The sequence below is a fragment of the Melospiza georgiana genome, chromosome 5 (assembly GCF_028018845.1).
Source record: "Melospiza georgiana isolate bMelGeo1 chromosome 5, bMelGeo1.pri, whole genome shotgun sequence".
NCBI lineage: Eukaryota > Metazoa > Chordata > Aves > Passeriformes > Passerellidae > Melospiza > Melospiza georgiana.
Window position 1 is genome coordinate 51,519,367 of NC_080434.1, and position 16,903 is coordinate 51,536,269.

Here is a 16,903-nt window from a genome sequence, read left to right on the forward strand (position 1 = left end):
TTTAACACATAGTTATGGAAAAAACTGAATGGGCAATAGGGGAAGTCAGATGCCTGTACAAGCAGGAATTTGTAACCAGGAAAAGAACTTCAGGGCTTGTCCCCAGATGTTGAAAAAAAACAGGCAAAGACCCTCTCCATTCTATGAAGTCAAAGTATGACTTTCTCTAGAATCCACAGCAAAACATGCAGCTAGAAAAGCTTGTGTAGCTTCTGACACTGGGTACCAGACAGCTGGCAGACAGTTGTGTAAGGGCATGAAATCATCTTCTGGAACACCCAGCAGCAATTCACAAGATAATTTTAACATGAAGCAATACTGGACTGTGTTTCAAGAAACATTATTTTTCTAACTGTAAGGAAGTTCCTGTGCAATGTTCTCTTGTTTGATAATGGCTGTGTGGCTCAGAGCTCCTTTTTTCTCTATTTCTGGTGTTGATATGCTGAAAGAGCAGTAACTTGGCAGAAGGTAAAGTCATATTCTGTTAAATCTGCTCTGTAGGCAAGTCAAAACCATTCTTTGCAGCAGGACCTCTAATAAAGGCTGGCAGCTGTTAAATGTGTGGATATCCTGGAGTTGATGTTCCAACCCTCTGCATCTGCTGCAGTGGAGGGAGTGCTGAATTTCCTTGCAATGGAAATTTCCTTTCTCTGCTCTAGTACTCACGTGTACTTTAGCTGAAGCAGGACATTTTTGGCTCAAAATACACCTGGGCTTTCCATGTATAGCAATCAGACCTTTTGGTTTTTAAAATTTATTAATAATATTGTTTATTTTAAAAAACCAGCCATGCCTGTCTCTCTGCCTTTACAAAGTACAGCTACTCTTGTTTATCCCTTCTTCCCCTTTGTTCCTCATGGCTCACATTTCCCCTTACACTGGTGAATTGTTACATTCCTTCTTGGTTAAAACTTTGTCTTCATAATGTGTTAATATTGCTGTACTTCATTTTGTGAAGTGTCAGCTGTGCATCACTGGCCTCAGTTGTACAATATAATTTCATAGAAGTTTCTCCTATATATTATCTTGGTAGATGTCTTCCTTCTATCATCTTGCTGAGTTGGTGGGTGTGCAGGGTCCACTCTCTTTCTCCAGACTGCAGGAGTTCAGAAAAGTCCTGGAGCCAGTCATAGAATTACCTGCATGATGGGAGTTCTGGGCCAGATAGCAAGTCCTGGGATGTTTCCCAAATAACTTGACAAAGATACAGGTCAGGTTAGTTCAGAGATGGTATTTAATGTCCAGAGCTGAGCATTAGGAAGAGAATGATTGGTATTACTGCTGTAAAGAGAGGCAAGTAGAGCTGTTAATGTATGCCATGTTTTTATTTCTGCTTGAGCTTAGTGTGATACACAGTGGATTTCATGTTTTACCCACAATGTGGTTCACTTCTGTGCACTCACATTTAGCAGCCAGAGCAAGCCTCAAGGGGCAAGTAACCAGACCCACCAAACACAACCACTGGGGTTTTATCTTTCCCTTAATGACAAGACAATAGCCATGCAACAGGAGCACTGTACAGAACTGCAGTTCTGCATACTCAATACCAAAGAAGCATCTGTGCAGCTCAGTGGGGTTTGTTACAGTCATGTACATAAATTAGGGGTAGCTTCATTTATGCTCCTACGCTAACTCTGATTTTTCAAAGAATTAATTAATTATTAATTAATTTTTAATTGTTTAAATTAATGGTATCTACACAGAGTTAATTGTCTTGCCAGAAAGGACATTTGGTTTTCTTTTGCTTGATACCTTGTATGCACCAAGGCTCACACTTGGAGACAGGCAAGCTCTGGAAAAGCTTTAGCTGTCAGAATGGTACAGCTCTTTTTCTCTGGTGCAGCAAAGAGATACAATCTTTTGAAGGAGTATCACTGAACTTTCTCTGGCACAGTTCAAGAAAGCTCTAATCTGGTGCATTATCACAGTCTTTCTTTAGAACTCCTACAGTACCCAGAGCCCCTGCAAGCTTATGTTACATAATGTAAGATACACCAAAGTATCAGTGCCTTTCTAGTTACTATCAGCACCTTCACAGGTATTCACTGCAGCAATGCTGACTGCTGTAGCAGACCTATAAATCTGCCCAGTCTTTGCTCCCAGCTTATGTTTGTTTCTTCCACCTCAGTTCCACCACTCTTTCAAAATCGATTCTATCTTCTGTCTTTTTTCTGAACACTCAAGTATTCTGTTGCTGTAGCCTTGCCAGAAGAAATTAGGTAAATTAATGTGTTTTTGTGAGAAAAAAATGGTTCTGGAAAGATAGTAAGTTTATTCATATAGCCACCGTCTGTTCTTCTGCATTTCTGGAACTGAGTATAATTATGCACTGAAAAAAGGATTCTTAAAACTGGCTGCTTTAAATAGGTTCATTCTCATTTTCAGATGGCTTTTGTCTTTCTTTTTTCTACCAAGTTCTTCAAGAAGAATTCACCTGATTAAAAGGAAAATAAAATAGACACCGAAAAGATTTGTAGGTATTTCAATAAAATAAGGCAGAAGAATACATTCTTAACATGAGTGTTCTACTCTACAATACAATTGTTTTCACCAGTTATTTTATAGGATTTCAATTATATATAACAGTATTTCCAATACATACCGCAGGAATCTAAAAAACCCTCAAAATTATAATCCAACACAGCATCCTTCCACTCCCAAAATCCTGATTTTCCTCCTGTCCAGTTTTATGAAATAGCTCTGTTGCTTTGTGCATTACAACAGGCAAAAGTGAATTGATTTAATTAAAATTTAATTCCTGTTTCGTAAAGTATCAGCAAGTTGTAGTGAAACCAGCTATAAATCTTGTTTGAGCTGTCATTAAAACAGACTGAGCAGCACAGTACCCCAGATGAGTCTTCTCTCTCCTTCCTTAGGAAAAAGTGTGATGCTGTACCTACACCACAGTTCCATCAATATCAGCTGCTACTTCATGCCCAGTGCTTTATCAGAAAAAGCACTGCTGTAAGTGTCTCTAACTAATTTTAAAGCATTGTAAATAAATTCTGCCTATAGCAACAAAATTGCAGCACAACCAGGGACCTCATTGAACCCAGAAGCATCCAAGAGACAGAACATGAAGGAAAACTTGAAAATTTGGTACCCTCTATCCTGCCTCACACATTAAGTATAGTACAGAATAGGTTTGGGAAAAAAAACAGGTTAAGCAGCACTGCAATTGTACAAATACTAATTACTGTCCTACTGATGCATTTGGATGACCTACAGGAAACAGTTTAAGTAATTTTTAAAATACAGATGATAACTCTATGAGGTGTCCTTGAGCTAAGGTGAGCTTTGATGCACATTACTTTACTGTTTTAGTTTTGTATAATAAAATGTTACATGCTAAATAACCCAATGCCTTTCAGTAACTTACCTGCTTTGTAGGAAGAACGCACTAAAGGCCCGCTAGCAGTGTAATGGAATCCAAGATCATTTCCTACTTTTTCCCAGTACTTAAACTTCTCAGGAGTTATGTACTCTTCCACCTGGGGGAAAGAATTAATTTTGCTCAGGTGCTAATGCAAAGGAAATTGCTATAGCTAGCATACAGTGAAATGAAATACAGCTATATTACAAGTTCAAAATTTTTCCCTCCAAAGCTTTCATCAGTGAAGTCACAAACAGCATTTTTGCTTTGCTTTCTACCAAACAAATGTATTTTATTTGTTTTACATATTTAGCTGAAAAGTTCAGAATTTAATCTCTAGTTGTTGCTTTATAATTTTCTTCATTCTGTTTTTGAATGGTCCCTTCAAGCAAACCTTTTTTTTTCTGGCCAAGTTAGTGAAAAACCACAATAGTCCTACAAATCTCTTTACTAACAGTTAATTCAGTGAAACACAGGAACAGAACAGAGAGTGAATTTCTGGACAGATTGCAGAAGCAGAAAATGGTAAATATCCCAGCTGAAGGGGCACCATTAAGGGAGAGGCTGTAGAACAGCAAAGGGGCACTGGCTTGAGCAATTATGTTAGAGACATACACTGAAGCTCTTGTTTTCCAGAACCACGCCTCAGCTCCAGCTGTCTCCCTGGCTAACAGCAGAAACTAGCACTGGGAAGTCTGCAGAAGATACAAGGGGTTAGGTGGCTGAGGTCATTTTTAGTGAAGAGCCCCTAACAGATGATCACTGTCAGGCTAAACAAGGAAGGAAGTTTTTCTCAACATCTGCAGTTAGAGTAAGGACAACTGTGCAAGGACCTTAACTCTGCCTGTAAGTTAAAGGCACTTTTACCTTTAGGTGACGTTTTGTTGGTTGCATATACTGTCCTAGGGTCAAACAATCCACATCTGCTTCCCGCAATACTGTAAAAACAAAATTCCTCGTTAGTGGCGGAAGGATCACAAGGAAAATCATAAATTTACCTGTCAAATTGAACCTGTAAGCTATAAGAAAACAAAATATTTCAGAAATTCAGTCTTTTTTAACCAAATTATTGTTTTTCAATGGAACTTGGAAAACAGTTCCTGCACCAGCAAACTGATAGGCGAAGATGCTTACAATTGTTTTCCAACACTAATTGTTTTCAATTTCATACCTGGGAATTCTGGCATCTACTTCAACACCAACTTACATTTCATTGTGGAATATACTTGTTCATCCGTCTCGCCTAGCCCCAGCATGATGGAGGTTTTGGAAATGACGCTGGGCTGCACCTCTTTAGCGTGTTTCAGCACTCGCACCGACTGCTCGAAGTTGGCTCGCGGGTCGCGGACCTTCCTTCGCGCATTTCCAGCACAAGGGGGAAAACACGTGGAAGGGCACAGAGAAGTTAGAGACGCCAGCACTGGCGCGTTCTGCCAACTTCTGCGAAGCGGCGGAGCAGAGGGTTTTGGGCCGCCCAGTCGGACACCGGCACCGGGCCGGGCCCGGCTCAGGCACCGCGGCCGGGCTGGGGCGCCCCGTGAGGCGGCACCGACCGGACCGGGCCCGCGCCGCGAGCGCCCCCTGCCGGCGGGCTCGGCGGCACACGCGCGGGGCAGGCCGGGAACGGGAACAGGAACGGGCGCGGCCCCGTTACACAGCCGGCCCCATAGCCCGGCCTCACTCCGCGCCCGGCCCCACAGCCCGGCCCCGATACACAGCCGGCCCCATTGCCCGGCCCCGCTACACAGCCGGCCCCACAGCCCGGCCCGGCTACACAGCCGGCTCCATTGCCCGGCCCCGCTACACAGCCGGCCCCGCTACACAGCCGGCCCCACAGCCCGGCCCCGCTACACAGCCGGCCCCACAGCCCGGCCCCGCTACACAGCCGGCCCCACAGCCCGGCCCCGCTACACAGCCGGCCCCACTGCCCGGCCCCGCTACACAGCCGGCCCCGCTCCGCGTCCGGTACACCCAGAGCCATTGCTCACCTCTGCAGCGCCGGCACCGTCTCCACGTTGTGGGCATACACATCCAGCCCCGACGAGGCGACTTTCTCCACTGCTTTAAGGTCACCTCGGAAATCGGGAGTAAGGCATTCTACCAGGATTTTTGGATTCCTGAAAACAAGAGACAAAAGGAACACACGCGTTGTGGCATTTTGTGTCCCTGTTGCTAAAAAACCCCCATACCCCCATAACTGAACACATGACACTCTAATAAGCAAAGCAAAGTTAACTCAGGATAATTCCAAACCAACAGGTTTCTGCAAACACATTATAACAAACTCGTATTAAGTTAACCGGCAACAAAGACACATTAAAAAAATACAGTGCATGCAAATGTTTGAGAGACTGTTGGAATTGCTTTTATATTTATTATTTGGCTTCTGCTGTATTTCAGTTCACATCAGTAAAACCAGGAATTTGTTTTGTTTAAGATCATAGCTCCAAAATAGAGAGGAGCTATAATTCTGCTACTGGAATAAGAAGACTGAGTCTAGAATCTAGTCTTGGTGTTCAGGAGCCTGATTTCAGCTCAAAAAGGCTGGTGGGGAAAACTGCAGGAACCCTTCAAGCCCAAAGATACACTGGATGAAGACTTAAATAAAGTTATGCAAATGAATTCTGCAGGCAGGTAAGTGTGCTGTTGAATGGCATCCAGGGCACCGATGTAGGGTAAAGGCAGCACAGCCAGGGAAAGGAGGAAGATACAATCACAGACTTGGAAATGGCCACTGAGGCAAAATGAAAAGCAATTTGATCACTGCTGAATGAGAAACCAGACTCCTTTGGTCACATGGTGACAGAGTTACCTAACTGCTGTGTTTGAGCCCAAGCTTCAGGAATGAACATACCTCAGAAGAATGTATTAATTTCCTGGAAACCAGCTGTCTGCTCAAAGAAAGAATCCAGTGCTTAGCTTTAAATAAGCCTGGGATGAATTGGAAATGCATCCAAATTCAAAACAGTTTGGGGCCTTTCTATGAGAAAGATGAAGAAAGAGAAAAAAAAAGAAAAAAAAAGGGGGGCACAGACAGGCTAGAGGCAGACTTTTGTATTTGCATGGCCCCTGGAATAACCCAGCTGAAGGAGCTGTGACCTCCATGCAGCACCACATTCTGAAGTTTTAACAACAACAGTAACACATCAATGACACACCTTTCCTTCAGATGCCGGACTGTCTTTGCAAAGTGCTCCGCTCCACCATCAGGCATATCTAGAAGCATTGCAATTATTCAGTTAATCTTTCTGTTCAAGAAATGTATTTACTTAACAGCAAAGCCAAAAACCACATCCAATTCAAATCTTAAATGCAAAATAATAGAGCAGTCAAACCCCAGTCTTGTCTCACTGCTTATACCAAGGGCTTACAAAAGATATCCTACCAAGCCTCTGCACAAAGTCTGTGATTGTCTAGGGCAGAGCTCAGATTTACCTGTCTCTAGGTTCCCTGTCTCCCTGAGCACCAAATGGCTTTACCTATTTATGGTTCTGGTCTGTACAAAACAGCTGTACAAAAATTGAGAAGTACATATTAGTGCTCTTTTAAGCCCCTTTGAAGCCACTGGACTTTCCATCACACTGAACAGCTTTTACAATGGCTTTCCTCACCTATATGGTATCACCACAAGGGAGCTACTGCAAGGAAGCTACTTCCTACTGCCTTAGGAAAACACAACTTTCAGTTTTGTTACATATAATATATTCTAGGTTTAGAAGGAAGTTCTGTATTGGTATTGTATACATTTTTTGGGGTTTTTTTCAGTTGCATTTCATTTGGTCATACCTCCTTTCCAGAGTGCTTGTAAGCCTTTCTTTTCTGTTTTGCAAGATTTCGTTTCCCTTCCCCAAAGGAAATTTCATTTCCTTTTGGGAAATTTCATTTCCTTTCGGGAAGGGAAACAAAATCTTGCCATTTCAGTGGGGATCAATTGGGCAAGCTTTGGTGCATGTCCCTGCCCTTGATGCCATCCTGTACCTTTTGATGGCTTTCAGTTTGGTGAAGATTTTTTTTTCAGTATCCTTTTTGCTATCCAAGTAATAGAACATTGTGTATATGCATGCATTCTGCCAAAAGTTAGTTAATAAAATATATTTAGTGTTGTGGTATTTACTGATGTTTATTAAAAGTGGCATTTTAGTTGTATTTCACCAGACATGGAGAAATACTGAGAATATGTAGGAACTGTGCAAAGTTTCAGCACTGTTGTCTCCTTTAACACAGTTCTCCTGGGCAGCAGTGCAGATGAATGCTCCTGGGGGCTGTGTGTTGTCGCGGACATTTCTCCACAGAAATCCTTTCTTTCGGATTTCTGCGTCTTCTGGAGGCCAGAGGCTTCAGAAGACAAGGTAAACAATTATTATCAGCTGCTGGGGAATGCAACAGGGACACCTTGATTGGCTCATTTCCTATGTTTTTAATTAAGGGCCAATCACCAGTGCAAGCTAGGGGACTGAGTCCTTGGCCACAACTTTGTTATAGATTCTTTCTATGTATTCTTAGCCTAGCCTAGCTGCTCTGCAAACCTCTCTCTATATTCTATTAGTATAGTAATAATGTATTATATATAATATCTTAATAAATAAGCCTTCTGATTCAAGAAACAAGATTCACTGTCTCTCTCTCACCAGCCACGCCCACTCAGGTGCGGTAATAGTGTGTAGCCACAGAACACCAGTGGGAGCTCAGGGTGGTGGCACAAGGAGAGCCCAGGCAGGCACTGGCAGAGCCCAAGTTGGGTGGCACAAGGAGAGCCCAGGCAGGCACAGGAGAGCCCAGGCAGGCACTGGCAGAGCCCAGGTTGGGTGGCACAAGGAGAGCCCAGGCAGGCACTGGCAGAGCCCAGGTTGGGTGGCACTGACAGAGCCCAGGCAGGCACTGGCAGAGCCCAGGTTGGGTGGCACAGGAGAGCCCAGGCAGGCACTGGCAGAGCCCAGGTACGCACCGTCTCTGTCCACAGAGGTCAGCACCACGTAGTCCAAGCCCCACTCGGCGATGGCCTTGGCGGTGTTGTAGGGCTCCTGCGGATCCAGCGGAGGGGGGTTCTTGGCAGTCTTTACTGAACAAAATCTGCAGCCTCTGGTGCACGTGTCACCCATCAGCTGGAACATGAAAGACATTCCTACCCTTACACAGTACATAGCACTATAGCTCAGCTGGGAAACAGCTGCATAAACTACAGCGGAAAGCAAAAAAAAAAAATAGGACAGTATTTTACTCTAAAGCACTTTAGTGCTTTAGTTACTTTATTATAATAAACCCACTCCACTACAGTAAAGATCCAACAATGGAGTACAAACAGCCCAGACATTAACAGAACACTTAGGAAATGGTTCATGACTTACCATAATAGTAGCTGTTGCTGTGGCATATTCCCCACCTCCCCAGCACTCTCCAATGTTGGGACAACGTGCTTCTTCACACACCTGGAGGTGAAAGGCTGTACTGTACCTGGATTGTTCCATATTATTTTTGAAAATAATTATTATATTATTAATGGATTTTAATAGTAGCCTACAAACAAAACATAATTCCTTCTGATAAATGAGGTTAAGAATTCCCTGCTGTTTTTAAGACTTCAATAGAACAGATAGGAAGAGAACTGCTTCCTGATATCCATTACCTTTATTTTCTCTACTTCAAAACTCCAAAAACTGCTCAGCCACATAACTGTCTTATTAATTAGCACAGACTATCGTTAACATTATTATTTTAAATTTAAGAACTGATAAAATGTTCACAAAGTATGTGATTCATTAAAGCACAAAGAACTTAGTCTGAAAAAAAAAATAAAATAAATCCCCTCCATGCATTCCCACTGCTTTTTACTATCTGAAAAGTACAATTAACGAAACCTCCACAGTTTCTTTTCATGAAAATCAAGTATATAACTCTGAGATTCTGTGTGTCTCCATCAAAAACAGTTGCACATAGCATCTTCTAATCTCTGGTGATGTACGTAGTAAACACCAGTATTTAAAATCACAGTAGGAAAAACACTAAATCTGTTGGATTTACCCTTATTCTCTATGGGTAAAATTCACTGCTAGCAAAAAGGATCAGCACTGAGCTTGGTTTCAGCTCTGAAGATCATGCAAGACATGATTTCTACCTGTCCTCCACACAGAAAAATGTAAAATCTGCCTTACTTCTACAGGAACACTTGGTTGGTGCCAGACTTACCGTATGAAGATTTAAACTTCTCAAGGTATTCTTTAATTTATTGTAGTTCTTTCCCATGGGAATCTTTGTTTTCAGCCATGGAGGAAGACGCAGCCTGAATAACACCAAGCAAACACAAAGATTTATAAACTACTTACACTGTAAGTTTTATTCAGAGATTTGTTTCAATTTATTACAGATTCCAACAAAGAAAGAGCCCTTGAAAACTGATACAACTCAGCAACTAACATCATTCATGGCCAGATCAGACTTCTCTTTCCTGCTCATCATCATTCCAACACTCAAGCATGGGAATTGTTGTCATTGAAACGTTTACAACTGTTCACTGTTCCAGAGGGATTGAACAGTGCCACACTGGACACTGCAGCCATTAATGGCAGCAGACATTGCACAGCTATCACAAAGTCTGGTCACTCTATAACTGGAAATATGGGGGTTTAATAATTTTTTTAACATAAGTCTTCATTTTTTGTTTTCTCTATCAGTAGTACTTTTTCAACACTTTTCCACCTACTGATGTATATTTGTAACTTAATTACAGGCACTCAAGAACATACCATCATGTCTCCACATTTTTTTATGGATTTGAAGTTAATGACATTTGTCCTTTCTCAAATAATCCTTAAATTTGCAACATGGTAGGGTGAAATTTAATAAAGATACATAGCATACATTTTGTAGTTATTACTAAACATGCAAGATCATGCTGGGGAACAAGTGAAGTTGTTTAAAATCACTATTACCTTTCTCCTTTCTCACGCTTTAAATTGCCTTTATAGTCAGCCCATGTGCTCTTGTCTGACAGATCTCCAGAGACAAAGTCCTGTAAGTCTGGTCCATTTTGCAGGAACTCTTTTTTTTCCCCTGGTAAAGAACCTGATGTTCCATACTGGTTACACACATGGCTTCCTGACACCTAAAGCAAGCAAAATTGTAATTTATTTAGTAACAAACATGGTGGCATTACTAAATGACAATTTGCCTTTGTGCTGGTTAACACATGCTTTGTGTAAGCACTTTCCCAATGGCTTTTAAGTTAAATGTATAATCCTCTTTTTATTTTAAGCTACATGTAACAGACTTATCTATCATGACACCACACTAAATTGTGCAGCGTAACACACAATTCCCCTGTACTCAGCACTGGGGAGGCCACACCTCAAATCCTGTGTCCAGTTCTGGGCCTGACTGCAAGAACCACACGGAGGGGCTGGAGCGTGTCCAGAGAAGGGACACGGAGCTGGGGAAGGGTGTGGAGCCCCAGGCTCTGAGGGAGCTGGGGGAGCTGAGGGAGCTGGGGGTGCTCAGCTGGAGAAAAGGAGGCTCAGGGGGAGCTGACCGGTCTCTGCAATTGCCTGAAAGGAGGCTGGAGCCAGGTGGGGATGGGCTTCTTCGCCCAGGCAACCAGCGAGAGGGTGAGAGGAAACAGCCTTAAACTGCACCAGGGGAGGTTTAGTTTGGACATCGGGAGGAACTTCTCCCCAGAAAAGGTGACTGGGCATTGGAATGGGCGCCCAGGGAGGCGGTGGGGTCACTGTCCGTGGGGGTGTTTAAGGCAGGGCTGGATGTGGCGCTCGGTGCCGTGCTGTGGTTACGGGCTGGTGCTGGGTCACAGCCGGGACTCGATGACCGCAGAGGTGTTTCCAGCCCAGCCGGTTCTGTGGATAACGCTGTGCGGGTCACTGCCGTGCTGCGGGGCCGCGGGAAGCGCCTTTGCCAGGGTTCCCGGTGCTGTCCATGGGAGCGGGGCCGGGGCTCGGTGTCCTGGGGATGCGTGTGTCCGTGCGGGGCTGGGACGGTCCGTCCCGGGCTCTGCCCGCGGCCACCCCGCACTGCCCCGCACCGCCACAGACCCGCTCGGCACCGCCACCGCCGTGTGCCCCGCAGCGTCTCCTCCTGCTCTGCTCTGCCGTGCCGTATCGCTGCCCCCACCCGCCCGGCCCGTTGTGTTACCGGCGGCCCCCGGGGCACAGGCGAGACTCACCCGGGCCCGGCCCCGCGGCACCAGCAGCCCCCGGGCGGCGGCGGCGGCCCCACACCGGCCCTGCGGCAGCAGCAGCGACATGGCGGCGCCCAGCCCGATCGACGCGCTCGGCCCGCTCGGCTACTCTTGCCTATCGGACGGCTTCCTCGGCGCGATGACGTCACGGATCCCGGAGAGGCTACAAATACGTGATGACGTCATGCGCTGTCTCTTTTGGCTCTGTGCGCTGCAAGGTGAGGGCTGGCGGCGCCCCGGGATCGCCCGGGATCTCCGGGACAATCCGGGACCATCCGCGGCGTTCGGCTCCCCAGCGCCCCGTCCGCGCACGGGCAGCCCCCCAGGGCGGTACCGAGCCCCGCCGGCGCCTCCTGTCCCGCACCCTGCGCGGGAGGGCCCCGGGGCGGCGCCTTCCCGGCAAGGCCCCGCTGAGGCCGCCGCGCTCCGGGCCCGGGTGGGAGGCGCCGCTGCGGGGAGCGGAGCCCGGCGGTGACAGCGCGGAGGGGGCGTCGGGTCGTGCAGGGCAGGAGCGGGCGGGGCCCCGGCGGGCACAAGGGCGAGGGTCTCCAGCGTTTGTCGTTGTCTCCCGCAGGATGAAGACCATCCTCAGCAACCAGACTGTGGACATCCCCGAGCAAGGTCAGTCCGCGCCGCGGGCGGGAGGCGCCGGCCGGGCCGCCCCCGCAGCCCGTAACGCGTGTCCGCCTTTGGTCCGCAGTGGGAGTGTCGCTGAAGGGCCGGACGGTCATCGTGAAGGGGCCCCGAGGAACCTTGAGGAGGGATTTCAACCACATCAACGTGGAGCTGTCCCTCCTGGGGAAGAAGCACAAGAAGGTGGGTGCAGCACAGGTCCTTTCGCTGCCCGGAGACAGGCGGGAGCTTTATAGTTGGTTTAGAAACTTCTTGGTGGTGGAGGAGAGTGACGAAAAACGTTCAGCAGCGGGTGACTTGTTAGGTGGGTTTTGCTTATTCCTGTGTTTTCTGAGCGAGGTTGGTCTGGTGGAAGCGTGGCGCCTCCTCGGGCACTGTGGGAGTGAATACGTAGATTGCATTATTCTGTAGTGACAGTTACAGGAAAAGGGGTTGGTTACTGTATGCTGTTCTACAAACTGTCTCTTTTAGAGGAGAAAAATAATTTTTTTGGATTTCCATAAACTGCAAGTTATATTAGGAGGGGAGAGATAAATAAGTGCATGATTTTTCATATTGTCTCAAAAACTATAAGAAAATATCAAGAGTGACTGATTTCAGCTACTGTTTCACAAAGATCGAGTGTTTCATTAAAACAGTGGATCCTCACAGAGTGTTTAAGTTGGTTGTGCATAGGAGGCAGACTTTAGAACAATATGCTTAGCAATTGCTAATGCATCCTTTAGCTCAAGATTGTATATTTATCTACCCCAGCTCTTTTGAAGACTTGTTAGTGGCAAGACCTGAAGAAAACAAACGTTTCTCCCATGTCTCAGGTTAGGATTTAAAAGAGGAGCCAGGTGGGCCTTTAGTAAGTAGTCTGTCAAGTAAACAAAACAGTTCTGTGTTTTTGTTTGGTGGGCTTTACGTAGTTTATCTGAAAGTTTTGTTCCACGTGTGGGTTTTCACGAAGTTGTTTTGTTGCTGGTTTTGAAGTGAGCTGAAAGCTTTGTCAATGTGATTTTTGATGCAGCTGCGTGTTGACAAGTGGTGGGGTAACAGAAAGGAGCTGGCCACAGTTCGCACGATTTGCAGCCATGTACAGAACATGATCAAGGGGGTCACTCTGGTAAGTTGTGCTGGGAACCAGCTCACTGCTGCCCTTTTGTTACTTGCAGTGAGGGCCTTTTCCTTTATGGAGGGAGAGCACTGCTAAGCATCCAGGATGCAGCTTCTTTCTCCTTGTGCTTTTTGTCTTGCCTTCGCTGTCAGGCGGGTTCTGGGGCTGGAGGGGAGGATGAATGTCTCTGCCCTTTTCCAGGAGCTGTTGCTGCTCCTGGGCTGTAGTTTCCCTGGCAGCACGTTCTGCCTGTGGGCCTGTTTCAGTGTGCGCTTGTGTCCCCGCCCAGGGCTTCCGCTACAAGATGCGCTCGGTGTACGCTCACTTCCCCATCAACGTGGTGATCCAGGAGAACGGCTCGCTGGTGGAGATCCGCAACTTCCTGGGGGAGAAGTACATCCGCAGAGTGAGGATGAGGCCGGGTGAGCCTCTCTGCAGGTCCATCCTGCTGGTTCTGACTAGGCTTTCCAAGCTACTTGCTTTGGGCTCTGCCTCTGAGAAGGGGAGAGGATGAATAATTGTTGGAGCAGCCTGTGCTTGTCTGAATTGATGTAATCTACTTATGCTACCATTGCCACTGTTCGGATTTATTATTAATAATGCCTCTTTAGTTTTACTAGTGAGAGTTAGCTAACAACCAGTCTGGAGTTAGTTACTGTAGTACAAGGGATCCAGGATTTACTTCAATCGCTGGGAGATCTTAACACTGTTGATACTTGGCAGCTGCTTAGTGTTAGATTTGCATTTCTGTTTTAAAGCACTGCACATGAACTAGTTCCATACCACATTGTAGTTTTGGTCTTTAAGGTGTTCTGGTTTGAATTTGCTGATTATCTAGGAGCATTCACAATAAACTTTAAAATTATCATCTTATTAGCTGTTTTTACATCTTGCACACTTGGAGTTTCAGTAAAATATCTAACATAAAAGCAGGCACTTGATGGAGCTTGCTAAACTTCTGAAAGGGGGCAGCAAAACATGTCATAAACAGAGTTACACAAAGACTGTAGGAAAGACATCCCTTAGCCATTTGGTTTTTTCTAATTCCATTTCTGGCAAGGGTATGGGTAAGGACATTTAAAGTGACTGATGATGTTTTGGGGTGACTGTAGAGGAATGCTTTAGAACTTGTCCCAAAACACTGGTAGATAACAGTGCAGCAGAGTTACAGGGTTTTTGATTTACTGTGGGTTATTAAGGGTGGGTTTGATTATTGTATTTGGTTTTTTTTTTAAGTCAGCATTTACTGCTAGTAATAGGCTGGCTTAAAATCTGGTATCTGTTGATTAAATAGATGAAACTGTAAAACTAATGTTACTCTCCGTAAAAATTCAAGTTTCCTGTTAGATTTTCGAATGCCATCATGTTTACTCCTTGTGAGTATTTGCACCATTGCTAGTGTAAACAAAGTACATGACATGACAGGGGGGGCAGGTGGTTTTTAATGGCCTTGATTGTTCTGTGATTGCTGACTCCAGTGTTGTCTCAATGAGCACAAGCCTGTGGGAGATGGCACACCTTGCTGACAGAGTTGTGCTGGCAAAGTGCTGGCTTGTACACAGTGATGGTGATTGATGCTCTAATGCAATAAGGGGTAAGCAGGAGTATAACTTTATTCACTCCAGAGCATGACTTGCACTAATCTTTAATTGAAATTGTGAGGGAGGACAGCCCTGAAATGGATTTGAGGGATTCTCTTTACCAAAGTCATAGAAGCTAATTATTGTCTTGGGCACTAATGTTTAGATACGTAAATTGGGACAGGACATTAATATTGTTTGTTTAATACACTTAACACCTTCAACAGTGTGGATTATGTGTTTGCCTTTCCATAGGTGTTACCTGTGCAGTATCTCAGGCCCAGAAAGATGAGCTGATCCTTGAAGGGAATGACATTGAGCTGGTCTCCAATTCAGGTTTGTGAAAGTAGATGTGTGGAAAATTGTATGGAAACTTTTATCTGAAGATGGCTGCTTAGCAAACTCTTTACCTCAAACCCTGAGGTAAACAACAGCACAGATTTTTTTTTTTTTTTGCTCTGGTCACTGTAATTGCTTTTCATAGTTCCTTACTCTGTTTCTAAGCTTAAAGGTGTTTTTACAATTCTGCAGAACCTTTTTCAGGTCAGCACTTACGGCCTTTTTGGCACCAAACTTTTCAGCTTTTCAGTTGTACATGTGTGCAGTAATGAAGTGTCACTGCCCCGAGTTGGGCTCAGTGAAATGCATCCTATTTTCATTAGACCTTACAGGATTTAAAGTTGGTAATTCCTGTCTCTAGATGACAGTCCTGTTTGTTAGATGAAATACTGGAGCATAAACAAAGGCTGCATGTTGGGTTCGACCTTTAGGCTTTGTGCTCATGGTCTCACTTTGTCTGCAGCTGCTTTGATCCAGCAAGCCACCACAGTCAAGAACAAAGATATCAGGAAATTCTTGGATGGTATCTATGTTTCTGAGAAGGGAACAGTGCAGCAGGCAGATGAGTAAAACTCACAGGTTGGTATCATCTTAATACACATTGTACATCTTCTCTGTAGAGATGGGGACTTGACAAGGTTTATCTGCTTCAAAGTGGCCATGGTCAAACAGGTTCCCAGTAGGGATGAAATTTTGTTTGTAAAACATGTCATAAGATGCATCATAAACCTTGAGTTTTGGCAGGTCTTTCAACAGCAGTTTTCCATCTTTCATCAACTTGGCATTTTGCTGCTGTATGGAGAAAACCTGTCTCTCCAGTGCTGTACTCTGCATTGTGAATGCAAGCTGCAGTGCTAGCTGAGATTTAAAAACAGCAGTCCTGGCCTAATAGACTGATTTACAGAGAAGATCTCAAACTCATGTTCCTGCTGGTTGGCCACTGCCCTCACTACAGTGGTGGACAGGGCCCAGTTTATCTGTAAAGGCCTTCTGAGCAGTTAGTAGGTAAATGCTGGTAAACAGGTCAGTTTAACAAGGACAACTATTTACATTGTCCATGGGCATTTTACTGAAGTTGAGTATGAGCATTTGGGGATAATTTAGGAATTGTAACTGCTAAAGGAATGCATTCAGCTGTGTGTGGTTCCTTACGCAGTACAAAACACCTGTGCAGGATGAGACAGTCTGACTTGCAAATAAATTCTGTGCTGTGTGCCTAAGCTTGAGGCAGGATGTAGATGAAGTGAGTTTCATAAACCCGTTTTTTTATCAGTCATCCTCCAGATACCAAACATTTGCAAGCCTCTGAAAAAATAACTTTTAGTATTGTTCCAAGGGCCTTGAGAGAGGGAGCAATTTACTACATTTGTTGAGCAGTTGAGCTGTTGTGCTTGAAGGCATCTTTAAGTAATCTTGTCTGTGTAAAATCAAATTCTTTAAACTATTAATGTCTGACTTGCATTAAATCATCAGATAAATAAACATCAAAAGGTTACAAACGTTCAGTTTCACATTTGCACTGCTAAAATCTTTCTAAAAGCTCTCTATGTTTTATTTACAGCTGTCTGGACCCCCAGCGGTATTTACCGTGAGACATTGTCCAGCTATTCCAGCTGGTACAAGGTGATAATACCCTTGGAGGCTTACTAGAATAAACTATATTTCCTATCTTGAGTTTGTTGAGTTTTTTTTTAAGA

The 16,903-nt window shown here is 44.9% G+C and overlaps 2 protein-coding genes across 2 annotated transcripts; one reads left to right on the forward strand and one right to left on the reverse strand.

Moving 5' to 3' along the window:
* Positions 1-1,306: 1,306 nt before the first annotated feature.
* On the reverse strand, positions 1,307-11,639 carry LIAS (lipoic acid synthetase). The gene is made up of 11 exons (XM_058024002.1): positions 11,541-11,639; positions 10,300-10,472; positions 9,557-9,650; positions 8,719-8,799; positions 8,319-8,475; positions 6,532-6,589; positions 5,362-5,490; positions 4,581-4,726; positions 4,241-4,311; positions 3,380-3,491; positions 1,307-2,434 (listed from the first exon to the last, which is right to left on the reverse strand). The coding sequence occupies exons 1-11, from the start codon at positions 11,619-11,621 to the stop codon at positions 2,382-2,384; spliced, it is 1,155 nt and encodes a 384-aa protein (XP_057879985.1). The 5' UTR covers positions 11,622-11,639; the 3' UTR covers positions 1,307-2,381.
* A 100-nt stretch (positions 11,640-11,739) lies between these two features.
* On the forward strand, positions 11,740-16,878 carry RPL9 (ribosomal protein L9). Its single transcript, XM_058024003.1, has 8 exons — positions 11,740-11,773; positions 12,130-12,176; positions 12,256-12,371; positions 13,201-13,296; positions 13,577-13,709; positions 15,123-15,203; positions 15,670-15,785; positions 16,768-16,878. Exons 2-7 carry the CDS (start codon positions 12,131-12,133, stop codon positions 15,774-15,776), a joined length of 579 nt encoding a protein of 192 aa, XP_057879986.1. The 5' UTR covers positions 11,740-11,773; position 12,130; the 3' UTR covers positions 15,777-15,785; positions 16,768-16,878.
* Positions 16,879-16,903: the final 25 nt, after the last annotated feature.